The 20,205-nt window shown below is 51.6% G+C and overlaps 2 protein-coding genes across 3 annotated transcripts; both read right to left on the bottom strand.

Annotated features, from left to right (window-relative positions):
- Positions 1–6,032: 6,032 nt before the first annotated feature.
- LOC133351728 (uncharacterized) lies at positions 6,033–12,507 on the bottom strand. Of its 2 annotated transcripts, none has more exons than XM_061567160.1 (5): positions 12,199–12,507; positions 8,166–8,228; positions 7,897–8,052; positions 7,379–7,453; positions 6,033–7,210 (listed from the first exon to the last, which is right to left on the bottom strand). In XM_061567160.1, exons 1-5 carry the CDS (start codon positions 12,346–12,348, stop codon positions 6,986–6,988), a joined length of 669 nt encoding a protein of 222 aa, XP_061423144.1. In that variant the 5' UTR covers positions 12,349–12,507; the 3' UTR covers positions 6,033–6,985. The 2 variants fall into 2 exon arrangements, with proteins under 2 accessions (XP_061423144.1, XP_061423143.1); XM_061567159.1 differs by lacking the exon at positions 12,199–12,507 and adding an exon at positions 8,531–11,554.
- A 3,673-nt stretch (positions 12,508–16,180) lies between these two features.
- Positions 16,181–19,503, bottom strand: LOC133351726 (uncharacterized). Its single transcript, XM_061567157.1, has 5 exons — positions 19,209–19,503; positions 18,770–18,832; positions 18,503–18,658; positions 17,899–17,973; positions 16,181–16,529 (listed from the first exon to the last, which is right to left on the bottom strand). The coding sequence occupies exons 1-5, from the start codon at positions 19,356–19,358 to the stop codon at positions 16,305–16,307; spliced, it is 669 nt and encodes a 222-aa protein (XP_061423141.1). The 5' UTR covers positions 19,359–19,503; the 3' UTR covers positions 16,181–16,304.
- Positions 19,504–20,205: the final 702 nt, after the last annotated feature.

Raw genomic sequence — 20,205 nt, 5'->3', positions numbered from 1 at the left:
ACCGGTCCTCGATATATCAATCACCGCCGATGTTGGCCTAGGCTAAGGATCGAGTTGAAGCCACCGAGTTGAGATCCACGGCTTGCCGAGCCTCTCGGAGCGGTGGTGGCGAAGCGAGTTGGAGCACTTCCACTTGGAGGCGCCACTGGGTTCGACCCCGTGGCGAGTGATGTCTGAACCGGTTTCTGGACTCCCCCCCCCCCCACAACCGACTTCACCTTCCTCCACTGACCAGCGCGGTGAAGTATGGTTAAATAATCCCTAATGACCAACACGTTATGGGGATGTTACTAATCTAGCAGTAGATTGGCAAAGGCCTGTTAATAATATCAATTACACTGGTCAACAGCAAAAAAAACATTTTTTTCTGGGCTGTTTTAGACTAATTTCAGGGTGCTGATTCCAATACTGATCTCAGATTTGCTCTATCACATCTCATTTTTATGCTATCGGCATACCCCATTTTCATTGATTTTACCCGAAATAACTCTTGTCACTTATGATTGCAAGTTTTTGCGAGTCAGTGACTGCTTTAGTATTAAAATACGGTGCTGTATTTTTAGGATAGTGTGTTTATAGTATCATTTTATGTAGATATCCACATTTATTTAATTTTCTTTCTTCTGCAGTTTTTATTGAAAATGCAATATTTGATATCTCAAAAACCTGATGTGATAGACAAAAACTGATGCCAGATTTGGAATCAGCACCCCAAAATTACATTAAAACCGTTGAAATACCTTATGCCAGAAAAAGTGTGTTGACCAGTGTATAACTCTTCTTATTATTGATGTCCCGCTACTCTGCTAACACTGGCCACTGATTTCGCGAAGGGTTCCCCCCGCGTGTGAAGGCGGCCGGCGAAGTCTGTAGGTTTTCACACACGCCACCACTTTGTTCGCGATGTTTTCGTTTCATTGTCACGGCGTTTTTAGAATGGCGCGCGGCGGCAGCGGTCGGCGAGAGTTTAACACGTGGCAGGCTTTTCGCGACCAATGTCATCCACAATACAGGTAAAAAAAAAATTGGGGTTAGATCGCGTAAATTTAAATGTGTCGTTAAAGCCGCCACCACCCGACACGGCCAATTTAGTGGTGCCGGTGGTGTTGTGCGCGCCGTGCGTGGCTGTCCGCGCGGCATTCCGATTGCCCCTCGTTCGGGCTCGTAACGTGCGCGCTCTCTCACGTGTTGAACAAAATGCACTACGGAGCTCACTTCGCAACGGTTGAACCCTCGGCATGGCGATCTCTAATTTTCGCATTTCATCGGGAGATTTGAACCTAAAATCGGGCCCCGTGATGCGACATTTCTGGACGATCCGAGTGGGTTTTTTTTTTTACGGATTGGCGTGAAGATGAAATATATACAGCTGTGACGTCACGCTGCGCTCTTGAGCCACAAAATAAAAGCGTCGGCGCACAGCTGCCGGGTGACGTCACAATTGTGTTGGCAAGTAGACACGTGACGTCATCGCGGCATGTCCACTGATCAGAATGTCAGACGCAAAATTGTCCAGATCGTTTGAAACGCGTGCCCATTACGTGCACTCGCACACTCAAACCTCAACTATTAAACTATTAAAACGACTGTACAAATTTTTTTTATTTTAACAGGTAAGGCCTGCTGAGCCGTATAGCACTTTTTCAGAAGCGACCTGGCCACAAATGATCGCCCAATGAAGTGGCTTATCACGTGGACATTCACAGCAGACAAATGCTCAACGCGTTCCTCAATAGCGCTGTGACCTTGAACAGAGGCAGTATATTCTTGGCGACGTTTCAGGCAGTGCCCCTTATGCAGAGCACACGAGCCCCTTGCTCACGTACTCTGAAGACGGTCCCACTACCTGAAACGTCGCCTGTTGCATACGTTCCGTCTTAAGGCCGCAGCGTTGTTGACCGACCGTGCTGAATGTTCGTGTTGTCGTTGTTGTTGTTTGTGCTCGTGCGCCAATGCAGCAGCGGTGGTAGCAATATCATAAAACAATTTGCTTACGCACTCGGCACGTGGCGACGCACGGATTCAGCGATCGAAACGGAACGTTCCGTTCACGAGGCTGCGCGAGAGGAGATGGCCAACAAAACGTCGATTGACGCGTGTGCGGTGGGGTAAGGCGCCTTGGGACACGAGTGGAAGGCGTCTTACATATACATGTTAATTGTTATTGTTGTTAAAGTGAGGGTACGCGCTCAAACCTCTGCCGACATGTCTTGGGCAGCGTGGATGAGTCGGTCAAATTATCCTGTCGAGTGGCTCTCTCTGAAGATCGGCATTCATCAGCGACAGTTTTATCATTGATAAGAGGCATGTAAGTTACCAAATCTACAAGCAAAACTGCCGGCTTGTTTAATTCATGTTGCCTATCCTGGTGGAGGAGTTGGCCAAAACACCCTCTAGAGGGCCCTCCACCGGACGGACTGTGGAAAACTGCCTCTTCGTGAATGCCCCTTCCACCAGCAGGGTGGCGCGAGTCGGCAATTGCAGGGCTGCGCCTCCGCCGGTAAATGATGACGTAAGAATATGGGGGAAGAAATAAAATGAAAAGCCACCCGTCCTATTCTTGAATCCAAATGTGGCCCAGAATCGTGAATTTGTTTTCGTTGACTTGATAGAGGGCGGCGGTTATGTGTGGGGGTAGAGGGGGGGGGATCATTGCATCTCTAAGATGGACAATCGTATTAATGAACATTCGTAAACAAAAAGTTACATCGTACAAGTCATGTTCGTCAATGCTTGAGAAACAAACAAAGTGCAACCCGGAAATTTCCTCATCGCCTTACCCGAATTTTTTTTTGCTGCGTGTGCACTCGTGTTCATTTATTTTTCCGTTCGGTAAAAGTGGTTTTCCCTGCGGTTCATCCTTCCCACTTATGTAAAAAAGAAATTTTCTCGAATGTTATGACCGCGGTAACTCTGCTGTTCGTACATCAGCCATCGACAGCAGAGCTCGTTCGAGCGCGCGAGGCTGCGCACACGCGTGCAGTGCCGGCACTTGCCCCAAAAACAGTCTGCTAAACGCCACACGGGAGATCTTTATCTCTGTTTCTGAACAAAGCAGAGGAGGTTCGCTGCCGGGCAGTCGGAGGCAGTCGCCCTCCAGCAGCAGCGGAGGGCAGAGGAGCGACGCTCACAACAAGGAGCGGAGCGCCGGGCGGCTAAAACGCAGCAAGTTGGCACGGTGGGGAGCGCAGGGTGGTACATCGGGCAGACGTCTCAAGTCAGTCAACCCATTGGCACCTGGGCTCTGTTCCGTCACCTCCTGGCCGGTAGCGAGCCTTCGACACTTTCACGAGTCCTCAAAGTGCACCGAGCATGGCACGGGCGCCGTGGCGACGTCACCGCCACTTAGTGGTGAACGGCGGTTGTTGTTGGTGTTGTTGTGCGTACGCGCGCACGCAAATGCGTTCAGATGATTTTATTATCACCGTCATCCTCTTTGTGAACTCGGACACTAAATTGTAGCCATTTTAAACTGAATAACAACAACGAAAAAAAAATTTGTGGTATTAAAATGCAAAGAAAACCCGGAGTGTTATTTTTCATTGACGTGTTGGGGGAGATGTGAAAAGGTGCGGCCGGAGGTACGGACGGACGTGTGCGTCACCCCACGTTTAGCAAATGGAACGTTCCACTTAGTAAGCAAGCCGCATTTGCCGATGGGGTAATTCTGGAATGGTATGGTCCACTCGCGGGAACGGGATGCCTGCACCCGATCTGATTGGAGCACCCCGCACCTCCGATTAGCACGGCTGGCCACGTACGGCGCGAAAGAAGTCCAGCGTGCACACGTGCATACATCTGTCCGCCGCACATTGTCAGCGGAACAAGCAAAGGCACGCCTCCGTGTCAGTCGGCGTGGAAGGCGTCGTTGAGACGAAACGTCAATTTCGAATTTCTCGAGAGAGGAGGGCAGCCCTTCCGTGTCGCAGAACGGCTCCACTGGAAGTGGACACCCCAGAGCTACCTTCGAGAGATGCTTTTTAAAAGTGATCTCTGCTCCACGCACAACACTAGGGGGCATCGCGGCACCTGAAAGGAGGTTTGGCATCCGCAGCCCCGGGACGGGCGGTGACGCCGGACGGGACAACCGCCGCGGAGATGGAGCCGCGACATCAGATATTCGCGCAGGAGTGAGATGGATCGTGGTATCACGTGACCACGAGAGGGGCAAGGGGGGGGGTGACCCTTCTTGCAGAGCTGACGACGACATGGCTGATGATGCTGTGCGAGACGTGTGTGTGTGATGTGTGTGTGTGATGTGTGTGTGGTGTGTGTGATGTGTGTGTGGTGGTGTGTGTGTGTGATGTGTGTGATGTGTGTGTGATGTGTGTGTGTGATGTGTGTGTGGTGGTGTGTGTGTGTGATGTGTGTGTGATGTGTGTGTGTGATGTGTGTGTGGTGTGTGTGATGTGTGTGTGGTGGTGTGTGTGTGTGATGTGTGTGATGGGTGTGTGATGGGTGTGTGATGTGTGTGTGTGGTGTGTGTGATGTGTGTGTGAAGGGTGTGTGATGTGTGTGTGACGTGTGTGTGTGGTGTGTTTATGACAACTACATTCGGTGTGGTAGGGCTACAGATTTCTCGTGCGATATGTTTTGCTGTTGACTCACACGTTGCTGTGGGTTATTCGTCAGCAAACATGCTGATGAACTTTCATGAACCTCCGTGGGAATTGAATGCCTGTCGGCTAAGGGAGTCTGCTACACCTCTCCCCTCTCATCTCACTCTACCCCCCTCCACGCACTCTCCTACCTTTTCCCTCTCATCTCACCCTACTCCCCTCCACGCACTCTCCTACCTCTCCCCTCTCATCTCACTCTACTCCCCTCCACGCGCTCTCCTGCCTCTCCCCTCTCATCTCACTCTAATCCCCTTCACGCATTCTCCTACCTCTCCACTCTCATCTCACTCCACTCTCCTCCCATCTCACTCCACTCCCCTCCACGCACTCTCCTGCCTCTCCCCTCTCATCTCACTCTACTCCCCTCCACGCACTCTCTTACCTCTCCCCTCTCATCTCGCTCCCCTCCCCTCCACGCACTCTCTTCCGTGCTCAACCTTTGCTCAGTGAGAGATCGCTCTTCCAGTTCAGCTTCGAGACCTTCATTTCCGTCCGCCCGTGACTGCCCGCCTCTGCACAGCGCACGCAGAGCGAGTGGCGCAGTTGGTAAGCGCCGCACCGCGAACCTGGAGACGCCAGGGGCCGTCCATAAATGACGTCACGCGATTTTGGACTATTTTTGACCCCCCCCCCCACTCGTCACACGACGTCACAAAAAGTCAGACCCCCCCCCTCAAATATGACGTCACAAAGCTCTGCCCTCCCCCCCAAATAAAACATGCTTCAAGTCGCTTTAAACTATTGTCATTGTAGTGCGTATTTAATATGGCGCTGCACTCGGATGTTGTAGGAGAAACATTAAAAAGTACGTTTAATTAAGTAGAACGTGTTGTCTATATATATTTAAAGTTGCGCATTTTGATGTGACGTCACATTTCTCAACCCATCCCCCCGCTCGTCACACATCGTCACAAATGTCTGACCCCCCCCCCCAGGTGCGTGACGTCATTTATGGACGGCCTCCCACTTGGTTTCCCAGGCACGGACAACCTCCGCGGAGAGTGAATATCTCCACGTGAGACTTCTACTCCCCCCCCCCAACCTGCTAGATCCGGCTGTCCGCCGTAGTGGTTCGGCGTCTGTGAAGATGCGACCGCACTTAGTAGACGCGACACGCGAATCCTAATTGATTGCACGTGCAAGGCTATTGCTGTTCACATACCGAGGAACACCGCTCGGCATGTTCGCACCGAGGAGGTGGAGTAGGAGGAGACGCGACAGAGGAGACGGCTGCAGTGTTTATTGTGACGAGGCGCTCAGCGCGAGCAGCAGCAACGTATCATCATCATCGTCTTCTTGGTTCTTTCGGTAAAGTCACGTAGAAGGGAAGTAATAAAATAATAAAAATAAAACATAATTTTATTATAATTTTATTATGTTTTATTTTTATTATTTTATAACTTCCCTTCTACGTGACTTTACCGAAAGAACCAAGAAGATGAATCCCTGCAGTCACGAAAGCTTTAAATCAAAATCATCATCGTCATCATCATCATCGTCATCATCATCACCATCATCATCGTCATCATCGCCATCATCGTCGTCGTCACCATCATCATACCACTTTTGTCAACGCGATAAAAAAAAAACACGCCGTCGCGGTCAAGCGCACGACAGAAAGAAATACAGAAGTTAACATTAAATAAACTTAAATTATCATAAATTATCACAACAGCGATTATTAATACATATATAAAACATTTAATATTTTATATATAAATATATAACATATAAAATATATTTTTTTATAATAAATACCATCGTGCCTACTTGATCGAAATTTATATAACTTTTAAAAAGTTCAAGTAATACGTTTTACCATCAGCTCAAAACGTAATAAATAGTAATGTCATTGATAAATAGTCACTTAATAAAAAAAACATCGGCTCAAAACGTAATAAATAGTAACAATGTAACTGATAAATAGTAACTGTACTTAATAAATAGACAATACATAGCAATGTTTTTTTTCACTTTGATTAAAATATCGCTCGCGCGCAGCCCTGTCGCGTCCGGGACAATACCTTGGGCACGTGACTGGGGGTGAGGGGGGGGGCTGCCACCTTGGAGGCTGACAAACAAAAAAGCCCCCGGCACGAATCTCGCAAAAGTTACACAAAAAAAATCTCAAGACCACCTCTCAAGCACCACAACTTGAGATGTCCCGGTGGGAACGAGAAACTCGGCAGGACAGATGCACCTCTGGTTTGACCAAAATGTAGCGGGCAACCTTCCCCACGCTACACTTGCCGAGCTAAACGCAGGCACAGCGAGAGGTATACTGGATGTGCTTCGCCGGGCGCGGACGCATTTTCGAATGCACAGTCCTGGGTGTTGGCACAGCAGCAGCAGCGACAGAGCGCGGCTCACTGCCGGGACTTTCTGCGCCGCTTCTCTCCACCATGCCGCTGCTGCTTTCCGCCTCGCTGCTTCTTCGCTCCCGGCTTCCGCTTGCCGCCGCCGCCGCCGTCTCCTCCTCCTCCGCGCCGACCGCCCGACGGCTTCTCGCGGTCCGCGCGCTCCGTGCACGCGATGGGCAGCAGCTCCGTCTCTCGGAGCACCTTGCGGAGCATCGCCTCGTCCGAGGGAATCTGCGTCGACGGGGAAGAACGCGCGGGCGGACACGGTGAGCACATTGAGTTATCCCCGCCACGCCGGTCGGACAATTGTATTTACGGACTGCGATTGGCTGACCACGTAAAACCTCTAGGACGCGTTCCCGTGTGCGCGTTGTTGCTGCAGGGACTTGTCAAGCTCACCTTGAGTTTGGCATCAGCGAGTCTTGCCATGATTTCCTTGAATGTGGCGTCCTGTTCGCCTTCCTGCGTCGTTCCCTGTTGAAACAAAACCAAGAATCCAACGTCAGTGTCAAGTGTAACACAAACGTAAGCTCCCTCTCATTCAGCAGCGCCCTCGTGACTGGCCAGAAGCGGCGCTGAGAGGCTTCGGATCACTTCCTCCAGAGTCACAATTCATGAACAGAATAAATGTGAGCCAAGCAGTGCAAGATATCCGAATATTGAACTTTAACTCTTGAAGCACTCGCTTTGTTTAGGGTTAACGGTGGTTGCCTGATGGATTTGACTGACTCCCGTAGGAATGTAAATTATGTGAATAATCCATCACTGGCGCAGGATGGTCGAGGCAGATGGAATCCGTCGATCCACATCTCACGTAAGTGGCCATCATAGAGCTACATCTGAGATCCCGTCCAGTTGAACTCTGGTCCACGCACCGTGCGTCTGTGTGAGTGCGCGGTGTGGCCCTCTGGACTCACGCAGCTGGGCCGAACGAAGCTGTGAAATGTGTCGTGATTCTTCTTCGCTTCCCTGTTGCCCATGAACCGATGAGTTCCCTCTGCTTGGAAGGCGGCCGCGTACAGCTCGGCCACTGCCTTGCGGAAGAGGCACACACTGGCCTTGTCTTGCTTCAGCTGCGGGGGAGAGAGAGGAGAGAGACGCGGTGATCAAAGTGACAATGATCAGGATGATGATGACGATGTATTATTGATGGTGCATTGTTGAACACGGGCGAATGCCAACGTACCACGTGGTGACGCATTTCATCCGTGTTGGGTAGGATCCTGAAGTTGCGCTGATCATCTAGAACCTGCACAGCACACGTGACAGCGCAGCGTTAGTTACACGAGCTGTGGAACTGCGAGCACGTGTCATGTGGAGTGCACGCGCTCTACCATGCAGGCTGACTGATCGTTCACACAACTCATGCTGGAAAAGAGGCAATTAACCACTATCTGCAGGAGGTAATTGGGGGAGCGGTGGCAATTACCGCTCGGCTAAGTCGCGATTCTGGCGATGCGCGCACCGCTCCACGCAATGCCCATCCTTCACACACTGAGACGACGAACTGGCTCAGAGACGCTCATTCATTCAATGTGCGACGTCACTTACTTCATTCACGACCTTCACGAGTTTCTTCATGTGCTCGGTGCTCAGAAACCCCGACGTACAGATGTCCATTCCCGTCGCCCTGGCGTTCGCCTGCAGGGCCATTGCGGCCACGAGGCACAGCAGGAGCGCACACGACCCGCGAGCTTCCATCCTCTTGGTGAGTGCTGGTGGTAGAAGTTGCCGCTACGACGGTGACCCACGACGACGACGAAGCGTTCGCGTTCACGGAGTCTCGCTGAGTCTGGGCGAGTCGCCTTCAACCGAGTTGCTAGCGGAGAGTCACGCCAAGTATCCACCGACTGAGCTCCTCTCGCTGGCTTTGAGAGCTCCATGATACCTGCCTCGGCTTATATCGTCCACGGGTGAAACCCTCCGTCGGAAAGCCCGTCTAATCGAAAGTAGACGCGGCTGCGTTCGCTGCAGCGGTTTTCACCGTTGCGTCACGGCGGAGCGGATGGGAGAATTCCCCCCCACCCCACCCCCTTTCTCTCTCTTCCGTGCCGCTGCCGCAGCTGTAGGCACCGCCCCTGCTGCTGCTGCTGCAACTCCCCCTGCAAACGGAAACCGAATATTGGCGGTGGCTTTCGAGTGACGTGGGGCTACCTGGCGTTGCGAGTGGGCGGTGGGAGAGTTCAACTTCCTTCTTTCTGCTTACTGAGCTGTCGCGAGCAACTCCCTCGTTCTGGCTCCCCCTCCCCCCCACCGTCACGTGCGGCTGCCCTGTTCGCCGCAGGGCGTCTTGAGTGTCACGTGTCCCCCGGTTGGTTTCACTTCGAGACGTTCCCCGAAGCCGCCCTTGAACCCCGACAACACGTTCCGCTTTCTCTACTCGAACGGCATCGTGACGGTGACGATGATGATGATGGTGGTGGTGGTGGTGATCATCGTCGTGATCATAATCATCTTCATCATCGTAATCATCACCTTGATCATCATAATTTTTCCGATATTAGGAAGCTACTGGAGCTATGCACTTTTAAAACCGAATTGAAAACTTGTTATTTTAGAACTGATTTTTGTCTTTAGTTTGTTCCCCCCCACCCACCGCCGCACCTCCGATTAGCACCGTGGGCGACGTACGGTGCGAAAGAAGTTCAACACACACAAACTGTAGAGAATATTTCAAAGCGCAATGCAAGAGTCGTGGACCTAATAACGCCAGCCAAGTTCACTTGTGCTCTTGTGCTGAGCGTGTTGATCGGCATAATGTCCGACGTTTCGCTTCACGCGCTGGCTGGGAACTTCTTCGGGCAGCAAACTTGAACGGCGGCGACTCTCCATCTCCCTTCGTTTAAAGTTTGCCGGCTGCTGGCGTTTGATGTAAGCCTGCCGATGTAGTGAATTTCCTGAAGTAGGTCCCAAGCACGCGGAGCGAAACGTCTGACATCACGCGGCACGACCCGAGAGGGGAGAGCTGGGCTGCGATTCGCCGGGAGGAGCAACACTGCCCACGCCCTGCGGTGTCGTCAAACAGAAGTGTCGGACGTGTCACGGTGCATTCTCATTGATACCCAGAGTGAGCACCTACAGCCTCGCAGGGACGTCTCGCATCGTAGAATGCATCAGTCGATTTGAAGTGAAGTCATTGTGAGAATACGCAAGTTGGTATTATCGGTATAAAGGTAGCTGCGGTATTAACACGACGTTTCGTGAAACCGCTCTCCTTCGGAGCAACCAGAAAGTGATGTCCATATAGGATCGTGTCACGTGACAATGATGGGGTAAAGATAGAGGCGCAGCCCTGCAATGCGTTGCTCGCGCCGCTGCTACCGGACGGGCCTCCGCTGAAAGGAGCTTTGGAGAGCCCCTCTCGGAGTGTATTCGGCCTACTCTTCCACGCAGGCCAGACGTCTTGGATAAGTTGGGAGTAACTACACTTTACTCCGATCAACTAACTGCGTTGTCACGACACGTGGGGGAAATTGATACTCTCAATGTACCGTGAACAACCAGACCACTTAACAGTGACAATATCTCTTAACCAAAACTCTGATGGGTGCTGCTTTTAGTAATCGCGGTCTTGCGTTCGGAGGCAGCGGAATGGCACCGCGAGCCCTGCACCACCACCACCAACATCGAGACCGCCAACATCGCCACCACCACCGCCATGGCCACCACCACCATCGCTACCACCGCCACCATCGCCACCATCAACATAGCCACCACCACCACCAACTTCGCCACCACCATCGCCACCACCACCACCATCACCGCCATCACCACCACCACCACCATCGCCACCACCACCACCGCCGCCACCGCCGCCACCACCGCCACGTGTCCTCGTCGCCTGCACGGCCGCGTCACGGCGAACTCTGCCGAGTCGCCACTTTCCAGACGACGTTCCGCTCGGGCGCGTTGCTCGCCACGCGACTCTTGAGGAAAGTTCGCGGAGCTCTGGGAAGGAGGCATCGTGGTTGGGAGGGATGATGATGGTGGTGGTGATGGTGGTTGATGATTGTGGCGATGATGGTCACCAACGGGCGAGACTGCTGACGGAACGGCAGCCAGTGGAGGGGGGGTGGGCAAAATCGGCGCTTCCCGAGAAGAGCTCCACCACCGCAGAGATGGAGCGATGAGACCGGCAGCACTTGGGCAGCAGTCAGAGGATGGGGTGAGGGCATCGCAGGAGGTTTTGGGGCACGGGGACGGCTTCATCCAGCAGTCGATAGAACATGGCTAATGAGGACCTCTTCACTTGTTACAACTCTGTTTGGTTGTAATAATAAGAATAATTATTGATCTTTAAAAATCACTTTCTGCTCTCAATTCGCTCCCTTTTCCAGCGTCGTTGTAAACCCGCCTCTGGGTCACGGCCTCCCCACGCCGCGCGGATCCGCGGGTGGCGTTGGAGGTCATTTGACCAAACTTGAGCACGCTGCCCAGTGCAGCTTGGGGCAGGCGGAGTGCGAGTTCATGGGTCAAGTGTCGTCGGGGGCAGGTGCCGTGGTCCGGGTTGGTGAAGTGAAGCGTCAGCGCCTGGTTCCCATACAGTACTCGCCACTGATGGTAGCCGTGAATCGAATACAGGTGGTTTTTCCATCATTATCATCATCATCGTTAAGCAGAGGTCGCAGTGAAGCGAGGTTTGTATAGCCACGTGACACACCGCTTGTGATGGGCGCCCAACGTGCATAACAGGTGTTATAGGTTTCGTTACTTCTTCCGGGGGGCAGCAGACGGCAGTAAAGCAAACATCCATTCTGTTAGGTTTTTTTCGGTAAAGTCACTTAGGTAAAAAATTAAAATTCAAAGTTAATAAAAGTAATAATGGAAATAAAATAAAATTAAAATCTTCTTGGTTTTTTCGGTAAAGTCACGTAGAAGGAAAGCAATAAAATAATAAAAATAAAACATAATAAAATAATTCTCACGACGTTTCGGCTACAACGCAAGCAGCCGTCTTCAGGTGAAGAATGAGACACTGCCAAGCTAGGAGCTTATATATAAGCTTATATATAAGCTTATATATAAGCTGAGTAAAATTAAAAGTTACTAAAAGTTATAATGGAAATAAAATAAAAAATATTAATGATTTATTATTTTATTTTATTTCCATTATTACTTTTATTAACTTTCAATCTAACTTTTTTACCTACGTGACTTTACCGAAAAAACCTAACAGTATGAATCATTGCAGTCACGAAAGCTTCAAATCTGGAACAAACATCCATTGTTGTACTGTACTCCTGTCGTGCTGCGCTCCTCCCCGCCTTCACCAACCGGCACCGACCCGCGTGGTGAAGTATGGTCGCATAGCCTCCCACGAACAGCACGGCTTGGCGGAGGCCTTCATCCAGCAGTGGATTGACAAGCATGGCTGTGTACGGACGTGTAGACCACGTGGGCAGGTGTGCATTGTCTGGGTGTTTTCCAAAACGATTTCATCATCATCATCATCAGCGCTTTCTCTCGAGAGTGGTTAAAACCCATAAAATCATAAAATGTTACGTGGAAGGGGCTCATACAACGCCCCCGTTTTACAGCAGCGACATATAACGACATATAACGACATGTAACGACATGTAACGTGCTCTCTGTGCGTCGCGCGGAGCGGTGGTGCAGTGGCTAGCGCGCTGCGCTACGAACCCGGCCACCCGAGTTCGATTCCCGCTCACAGCCGTCTGGAACGCTTCTTCCTTCCGACATGAGGAAGCCACTGGAGCGATGCACTTTGAAATCATCTCAATTGAAAACTCATTTCTTTGGAACTGCTTTTTGTGTTTAGTTTAATGTCCTTCACCCGGTAGCGCTTCGAACGGTTTGAAAGAAGTTCACCAACACCAGTGGCAATGATCTTAACCGGTCCTGGTGCCTCCCCTAGGTCGACTCAACCTCAAATTAGTACCTTGTACGAGGTATAGACATCGCCAGTCGGGAGAGAAAGGCGGCCGGGCGTGGTGCTGGCCACCCACCCCCTCGTGTGCCGTGCCGGCCTTCCACAGGTGCTCCTGGCTAACAGCACTTGCCCCAACAGCCTGTTGAAGGCTATACGGGGGGATCTTTGTCTTTGTGTACACTGCGAGACATTACGAAAGCGGGATTCCAGGGAGTGTAAAAGCTAAGAGAGTAAGAGTGCACTGATTGCCGTGTTCTCCTGCTCAGCAGACGAGACGCAATTAGTTCCCGTCTAATAATCCGGCGTGCGTGCGTGTGCGCGTGTGACCGGATTTGTAACGTGATTGACACCGGGCACACGGTTAGTATGCATCTAACCTCCCAGGGCGTCGTATAAACCTGGGAAGACGGGAATAGCGAGAATGAACTCGGATGAGTTGTCGTGGTTTTCCACGTGGATCGTCGGGGGGGTGGCGGGGCGGTGGTGTAGTGGTTAGCACGCCTCGAGCCGTGAATCCGACGACCTGAGTACGACATCCGGCCACGACCAAACATCGGCACCGCTCCCGAGGGATGTCCCCTTTACCAGCGCGTGCTGGACCAGCGTGGTGAAGTATGGTCACAGTCAGACGACCCCAGTGACCGACTCTGCGTGGGAAGACAGTCGCGACTCGATCCAGCAGCGGACCGACGACGAGTTGGTGATTTAGTATCTCTGCTGGTACCGCGCATCGCGAATTAGGGGCCGTCCGTAAATGACGTCACGCAGATAGGGGGGGGGTCAGATATTTGTGACGATGTGTGACGATGGGGGGGGGGGGGGGTTGAGAAATGTGACGTCACATCAAAATGGGCAACTTTAAATGAATATAGACAACACGTTCTACTTAATTACATATACTTTTTAATAAATGTTATCTCCTACAACGTCAGAGTGCAACGCCACATTAAATACGTACTACAATGACAATAGTTTAAAGAGATTTGAAGCATGTTTTATTGGGGGGGGGGGGGGGGCAGAGATTTGTAACGTCATATTTGAGGGGGGGGTCTAACTTTTTGTGACGCCGTGTGACGAGGGGAGGGGGGGGGGTCAAAAATCGTCCAAAATCGCGTGACGTCATTTATGGACGACCCCCTTACACAGCACCGCACTTGAACGTGAAAGGAGCCTGGCAGGTGTTTCTGTATTTAAATCGAAGCCGCCCCGTGTATCGGTTACTCAGACCCACGACCTTGTCCTGTAGTTGGTGAGCAATTTCGTTCGCGGCGTTGGTCGATTCTGAAAAACCAGCGAGCGGCTCAGTCGGCCGTAGCTGCTGAGATTTAAAACTAAACAGCTTAAATAGTCGCTCCAAGCCTGAGGCGTGTCATTCAGGCTCTGTCTTCTCGACAGACCTGTTCTCCACCTGAGGACGGCTGCTTGCGTTGTGGCCGAAACGTCGTGAAAATTATTTAATGTTTTTTTAATTATTATTTTATTATTTTCATTCTACGTGACTTTACCGAAAGAACCAAGAAGATGAATCCCTGCAGTCACGAAAGCTTTAAATCGAAACAAAACATAGTTTAGTTGTATTTGTATATATCTTCAAAGGCATTTGTGTTTAACTGTTCTAAACTTTGCACCCTTAGCGCGTGTTTGTATTGATTGTTGTGGTTGTTACGTTCTGACCCCGTGCCCCTACTGGACACGTGTGAATAAAGAGCTTAATAACTCATCGGATTCCTCTGCTGTTAGCAGATATTCTGATTTGCCAAAGCCTTGCTGAGTCTCAACATTCCTGCTCAGGAGGCTCCTGCAGTACTGGAGTACTGCCTCGAGTACTGCCTAGAGTACTGCCTAGCCTCGAGTACTGCCTAGTCTCGTGTCTAATAGACGACTGTCTAGTTTGGTGTCCCACACGGAGGAGCACCGCTCGGCATGTTCGCACCGGGGAGGAGGAGACGCGACAGAGGAGGCGGCTGCAGTGTTTATTGTGACGAGACGCTCAGCGCGAACAGCAGCAACTCATCATCATCATCGTTGTCATCATCACCATCATCGTCATCATCATCATCGTTGTCATCATCATCGTCATCATCACCATCATCGTCATCATCATCATCACCATCATCATCACCATCATCGTCATCATCATCGTCGTCATCATCATTGTCATCATCATCACCGTCATCATCATCATCACCATCATCGTCATCATACCACTCTTGTCAGCGCGATCGTACACCCGTCGCGGTCAGTTTACGACAATAAATACGGCAATTAACATGAACATAAATAATCATAAATTAACATAAATAAACAAACCGTACATTAAATACCAAATGTAAAACTAAAAAAACACGTTTTAATGTTTCACCTCCGGCTCAATAACTTAAATAAATAGTAGTAATGCTGTACTTAATAAATAGGCAATGAATTAGGAATGCTGTTAAAGCGATGCGCGCTCGGGTGACCACGTGAGCTCGAGAGAGGGAGGGAGGCAAGAGCCGAGCGATCTTGATCTGAAGCTTTCGTGAGTGCAAGAATCCATTCCCTTTGGCTCTTTCGGCAAAGTCACGTGGGTAGAAGAATGACAGATCACGACGTTTCGATCGCAACACAAGCAACCGTCATCAGGCGGGGACAACCACAGCAAGAAAGCGCCGAGGGGCGGGGGGAGCCTCGCCGCTGGGGGGCGGAGGGAGCCCCCGCGGGGGGCAGGGTTCAACTCCTCGGCCCCCCATGGGGTGGAGGGGGGGCTCTCGTCGCATCGATGCGAAGCGTCTGGGCAGTGCAAGGCGCGTGACCGGCAGTGCAAGGCGCGTGGCCGATCACGTATCAATATATGAATATCGTCGTGGCTATTTGATCGAAATTTGAAAACTTTAAACAACATTTTTTTTCAAGTAATACGTTTCATCATCGGTTCAAAACGTCATAAATAAGAACAATGCAATTGATAAAAAAGCTGTGCTTAATAAATACTTCGGCTCAAAACGTCATAAATAGTAGCAATGCAATTAATAAATAGTAACTGTACTTTAAACGTAGAAAATAAATAGGACTTTTTTTTTTCTTCAAACAATTCGCTTTGATTAAAATGTTCATCGAGTGCAGCATTGGGCCCGTATCGCGTCCGGGACGAAAGTTTAGGCACGTGACTTGAGGGGGGGGGGGGGGGCTGCCACCTCGGAGGTCACCGCGCCACTGACCCGACACCGCCACGTGCGATGTCCCGGTGGGAACGAGAGACTCGCCGGTCCAGCTGCACCTCAAAAGGAGGGCGCGATTCCGGGAACACCATGACAGGTGGCAACCTTCCCCACGCTGCACGTGCCGAGTTAAACGCAGGCACAACGAGAGGTATACTGGACGTGGTTCGCCGGGCGCGGACGCATTTTGGATCGCACAGTCCTGGGTGTTGGCACAGCAGCAGCAGCAGCGGGCGGCTCACTGCCGGGACTTTCTGCGCCGCTTCTCTCCACCCTGCCGCTGCTGCTTTCCGCCTCGCGGCTTCTTCGCTCCCGAATTCCGCTTGCCGCCGCCGCCGCCGTCTCCTCCTCCTCCGCGCCGACCGCCCGACGGCTTCTCGCGGTCCGCGCGCTCCGTGCACGCGATGGGCAGCAGCTCCGTCTCTCGGAGAACCTTGCGGAGCATCGCCTCGTCCGAGGGAATCTGCGTCGACGGGGAAGAACGCGCGGGCGGACACGGTGAGCACATTGAGTTATCCCCGCCACGCCGGTCGGACAATTGTATTTACGGACGGCAGGCAATCTTGATTTGAAGCTTTCGTCACTGCAGGAATCGATACTCCTTGGTTCTTTCGGTAAAGTCACGGCATTGGCATTGTTGCTGCATTGGCATTGCTGCTGCATTGGCATTGCTGCTGCATTGGCATTGCTGCTGCATTGGCATTGCTGCTACATTGGCATTGCTGCTGCATTGGCATTGCTGCTGCATTGGCATTGCTGCTGCATTGGCATTGCTGTTGAATTGGCATTGCTGCTGCATTGGCATTGCTGCTGCATTGGCATTGCTGCTACATTGGCATTGCTGCTACATTGGCATTGCTGCTGCATTGGCATTGCTGCTGCATTGGCATTGCTGCTACATTGGAATTGCTGCTGCATTGGCATTGCTGTTGCATTGGCATTGCTGCTACATTGGCATTGCTGTTGCATTGGCATTGCTGCTGCATTGGCATTGTTGCTGCATTGGCATTGCTGCTGCATTGGCATTGTTGCTACATTGGCATTGCTGCTGCATTTGCATTGCTGCTGCATTGGCATTGCTGCTGCATTGGCATTGCTGCTACATTGGCATTGCTGCTGCATTGGCATTGCTGCTGCATTGGCATTGCTGCTACATTGGCATTGCTGCTACATTGGCATTGTTGCTGCATTGGCATTGCTGCTACATTGGCATTGCTGCTGCATTGGCATTGCTGCTGCATTGGCATTGCTGCTACATTGGCATTGCTGCTGCATTGGCATTGCTGCTACATTGGCCTTGTTGCTGCATTGGCATTGCTGCTACATTGGCATTGCTGCTGCATTGGCATTGCTGCTACATTGGCATTGCTGCTGCATTGGCATTGCTGCTGCATTGGCATTGCTGCTGCATTGGCATTGCTGCTGCATTGGCATTGTTGCTGTATTGGCATTGCTGCTGCATTGGCATTGCTGCTGCATTGGCATTGTTGCTGCATTGCCATTGCTGCTGCATTGGCATTGCTGCTGCATTGGCATTGCTGCTGCATTGTTACTCGTGCACCACCCATGCTGCTGGTCCTGTTGATACACTTGGGCTATGCCCATCTCCAAACCTTTATATACAGTTTGCCTTTAGAGGCTGACTCCTTTGCCTGATGACGACCGCTTGTGTTGCGTTCGAAACGTCGTGATTTGTTTTATTCTATTTCTAACTACGTGACTTTACCGAAAGAACCAAAGAGTATGGACAGCAGGCAATTGACTGACCACGTAAAACCTCTAGGACGCGTTCCCGTGTGCGCGTTGTTGCTGCAGGGACTTGTCAAGCTCACCTTGAGTTTGGCATCAGCGAGTCTTGCCATGATTTTCTTGAATCTGGCGTCCTGTTCGCCTTCCTGCGTCGTTCCCTGTTGAAACAAAACCAAGAATCCAACGTCAGTGTCAAGTGTAACACAAACGTAACCTCCCTCTCATTCAGCAGCGCCCTCGTGACTGGCCAGAAGCGGCGATGAGAGGTTTCGGATAACTTCCTCCAGAGTCACAATCGGAGCATTGGCTGGCACTGCCACTTATGAACAGAATAAATGTGAGCCAAGCAGTGCAAGATATCAGAAGATTTAACTTCAATCCTTGAAGCGCTTAAGTCTGAAGTTGTCCAAAATCGCATATCGTTCTTATCCCATCGCCACTTGGAGCTCAATAACATTAGCACCCGCTTTGTTGAAGGTAATTGGTGGTCTCCTGGTGGATTCGACTGAAGCCTGCCATAAAAAGAAGGAATTTCCATCACTGGCTCAGGAAGGTCGAGGCAGATGGAATCCGTCGCTCAACATCTCACGTAAGTGGCCATCATAGAGCTACATCTGAGATCCCTTCCAGTTGAACTCCACGCACCGTGCGTCTGTGTTAGTGCGCGGTGTGGCCCTCTGGACTCACGCAGCTGGGCCGAGCGAAGCTGTGAAATGTGTCGTGATTCTTCTTCGCTTCCCTGTTGCCCATGAACCGCAGAGTTCCCGCTGCGTGGAAGGCGGCCGCGTACAGCTCGGCCACTGCCTTGCGGAAGAGGCACACGCTGGTCTCGTCTTGCTTCAGCTGCGGGGGAGAGAGGGGAGAGACGCGGTGAGCAAAGTGACAATGATCAGGACGATGATGACGATGTATTATTGATGGTGCATTGTTAAACACAGGCGAATGCCAACGTACCACGTGGTGACGCATTTCATCCGTGTTGGGCAGGATCCTGAAGTTGCTCTGATCATCTGGAACCTGCACAGCACACGTGACAGCGCAGCGTTAGTTACACGAGCTGTGGTACTGCGAGCACGTGTCCTGTGGAGTGCACGCGCTCTACCATACAGGCTGACGGATCGTTCATGCAGGAAAAGAGGCAATTATCCGCTATCTGCAAGAGGAACTTGGGGGAGCGGTGGCGCACGAGTTGGCGCGCTGCAATGTGAATCAAGCAACCTGTGTGCGACTCCCGGCCAAGGGCTGACAACCCGTCAGCTGAGTTGGCAATTGCCGCTCGACTAAGTCACGATTCTGGCGATGCGCGCACCGCTCCACGCAATGCCCATTCTTCACACACCGCGACGACGAACCGGCTCAGACGCTCATTCATTCAATGGGCGACGTCACTTACTTGATCCACGACCTTCACGAGTTTCTTCATGTGCTCGGTGCTCAGAAACCCCGACGTACAGATGTCCATTCCCGTCGCCCTGGCGTTCGCCTGCAGGGCCATTGCGGCCACGAGGCACAGCAGGAGCGCGCACGAGCCGCGAGCTTCCATCCTCTTGGTGAGTGCTGGCGGTAGAAGTTGCCGCTACGACGGTGACCCAGGACGACGACGAAGCGATCGCGTTCACGGAGTCTCGCTGAGTCTGGGCGAGTCGCCTTCAACCGAGTTGCTAGCGGAGAGTCACGCCAAGTATCCACCGACTGAGCTCCTCTCGCTGGCTTTGAGAGCTCCATGATGCCTGCCTCGGTTTATATCGTCCACGGGTGAAACCCTCCGTCGGAAAGCCCGTCTAATCGAAAGCTTGACAAAGTAGCGACAAACCCCCGAGTGTCGTCTCGCTTTTTCGCTTCCGTCGTTTCGACTCCTACTCGTTTCGCTTTCGCGTGGGCGGGCGGAGTTTCTCGCGCCGACACCACGTGACACGTTCCTCCCAGAGCCAACGTTCAAGAGAGACTGTCATGCCCAGTGTGTCATGCCGTGGGTGTGTGGCTTTTTTTTGGCCGCGATGGATTGCATCGTCGGAATGCCGTGAGAGTTCACAATGAACCGATTACCGCTGTCTCCGGGCTCTAAAAAAAGTTCGAAAGAGAAAGAGTGCACAGATGACCGCATTCTACAGGTTATAAGACCTCCCCCACCCAAGGTGATTGTGAAGCCAAAGTTGTGGTGCGTCTTATAATCCGACACGCGCGCGTGTATGTGTGTGTGTGTGTCTTTGTGTGTGCGCAGATTTGTGAACTTTACTTACACCGGGCGCAGGTTCGGGATGCGTCAAACTTATTCAGAGCCTCTTCTAAGCCGGAGAATCAGGCAATCGCGAGAATGAACTCACACCAAGCCGTGCCACGTTCATTTACGCGTGGAATCACGGAGGGTGAGCCGTCGTTTGATAAATAAT

The sequence above is a fragment of the Lethenteron reissneri genome, chromosome 38, assembly GCF_015708825.2.
Source record: "Lethenteron reissneri isolate LAM-NWPU_2019-01 chromosome 38, ASM1570882v1, whole genome shotgun sequence".
Classification (NCBI taxonomy): domain Eukaryota; kingdom Metazoa; phylum Chordata; class Hyperoartia; order Petromyzontiformes; family Petromyzontidae; genus Lethenteron; species Lethenteron reissneri.
This window is presented reverse-complemented; position numbering and strand designations above follow the sequence as displayed.

Bases quoted from the DNA above. Each gene is read 5' to 3' on its own strand.
- LOC133351728 (XM_061567160.1), bottom strand. From the start codon at position 12,348: ATGCTTGTCAATCCACTGCTGGATGAAGGCCTCCGCCAAGCCGTGCTG. The intron at 8,053-8,165 runs GTACGTTGGCAT...TCTCCCCCGCAG, and splicing joins ATGAAATGCGTCACCACGTG to CTGAAGCAAGACAAGGCCAG. The intron at 7,211-7,378 runs GTGAGCTTGACA...CCGTCGACGCAG, and splicing joins TCGCTGATGCCAAACTCAAG to ATTCCCTCGGACGAGGCGAT.
- LOC133351726 (XM_061567157.1), bottom strand. From the start codon at position 19,358: ATGGAAGCTCGCGGCTCGTGCGCGCTCCTGCTGTGCCTCGTGGCCGCA. The intron at 18,659-18,769 runs GTACGTTGGCAT...TCTCCCCCGCAG, and splicing joins ATGAAATGCGTCACCACGTG to CTGAAGCAAGACGAGACCAG. The intron at 16,530-17,898 runs GTGAGCTTGACA...CCGTCGACGCAG, and splicing joins TCGCTGATGCCAAACTCAAG to ATTCCCTCGGACGAGGCGAT.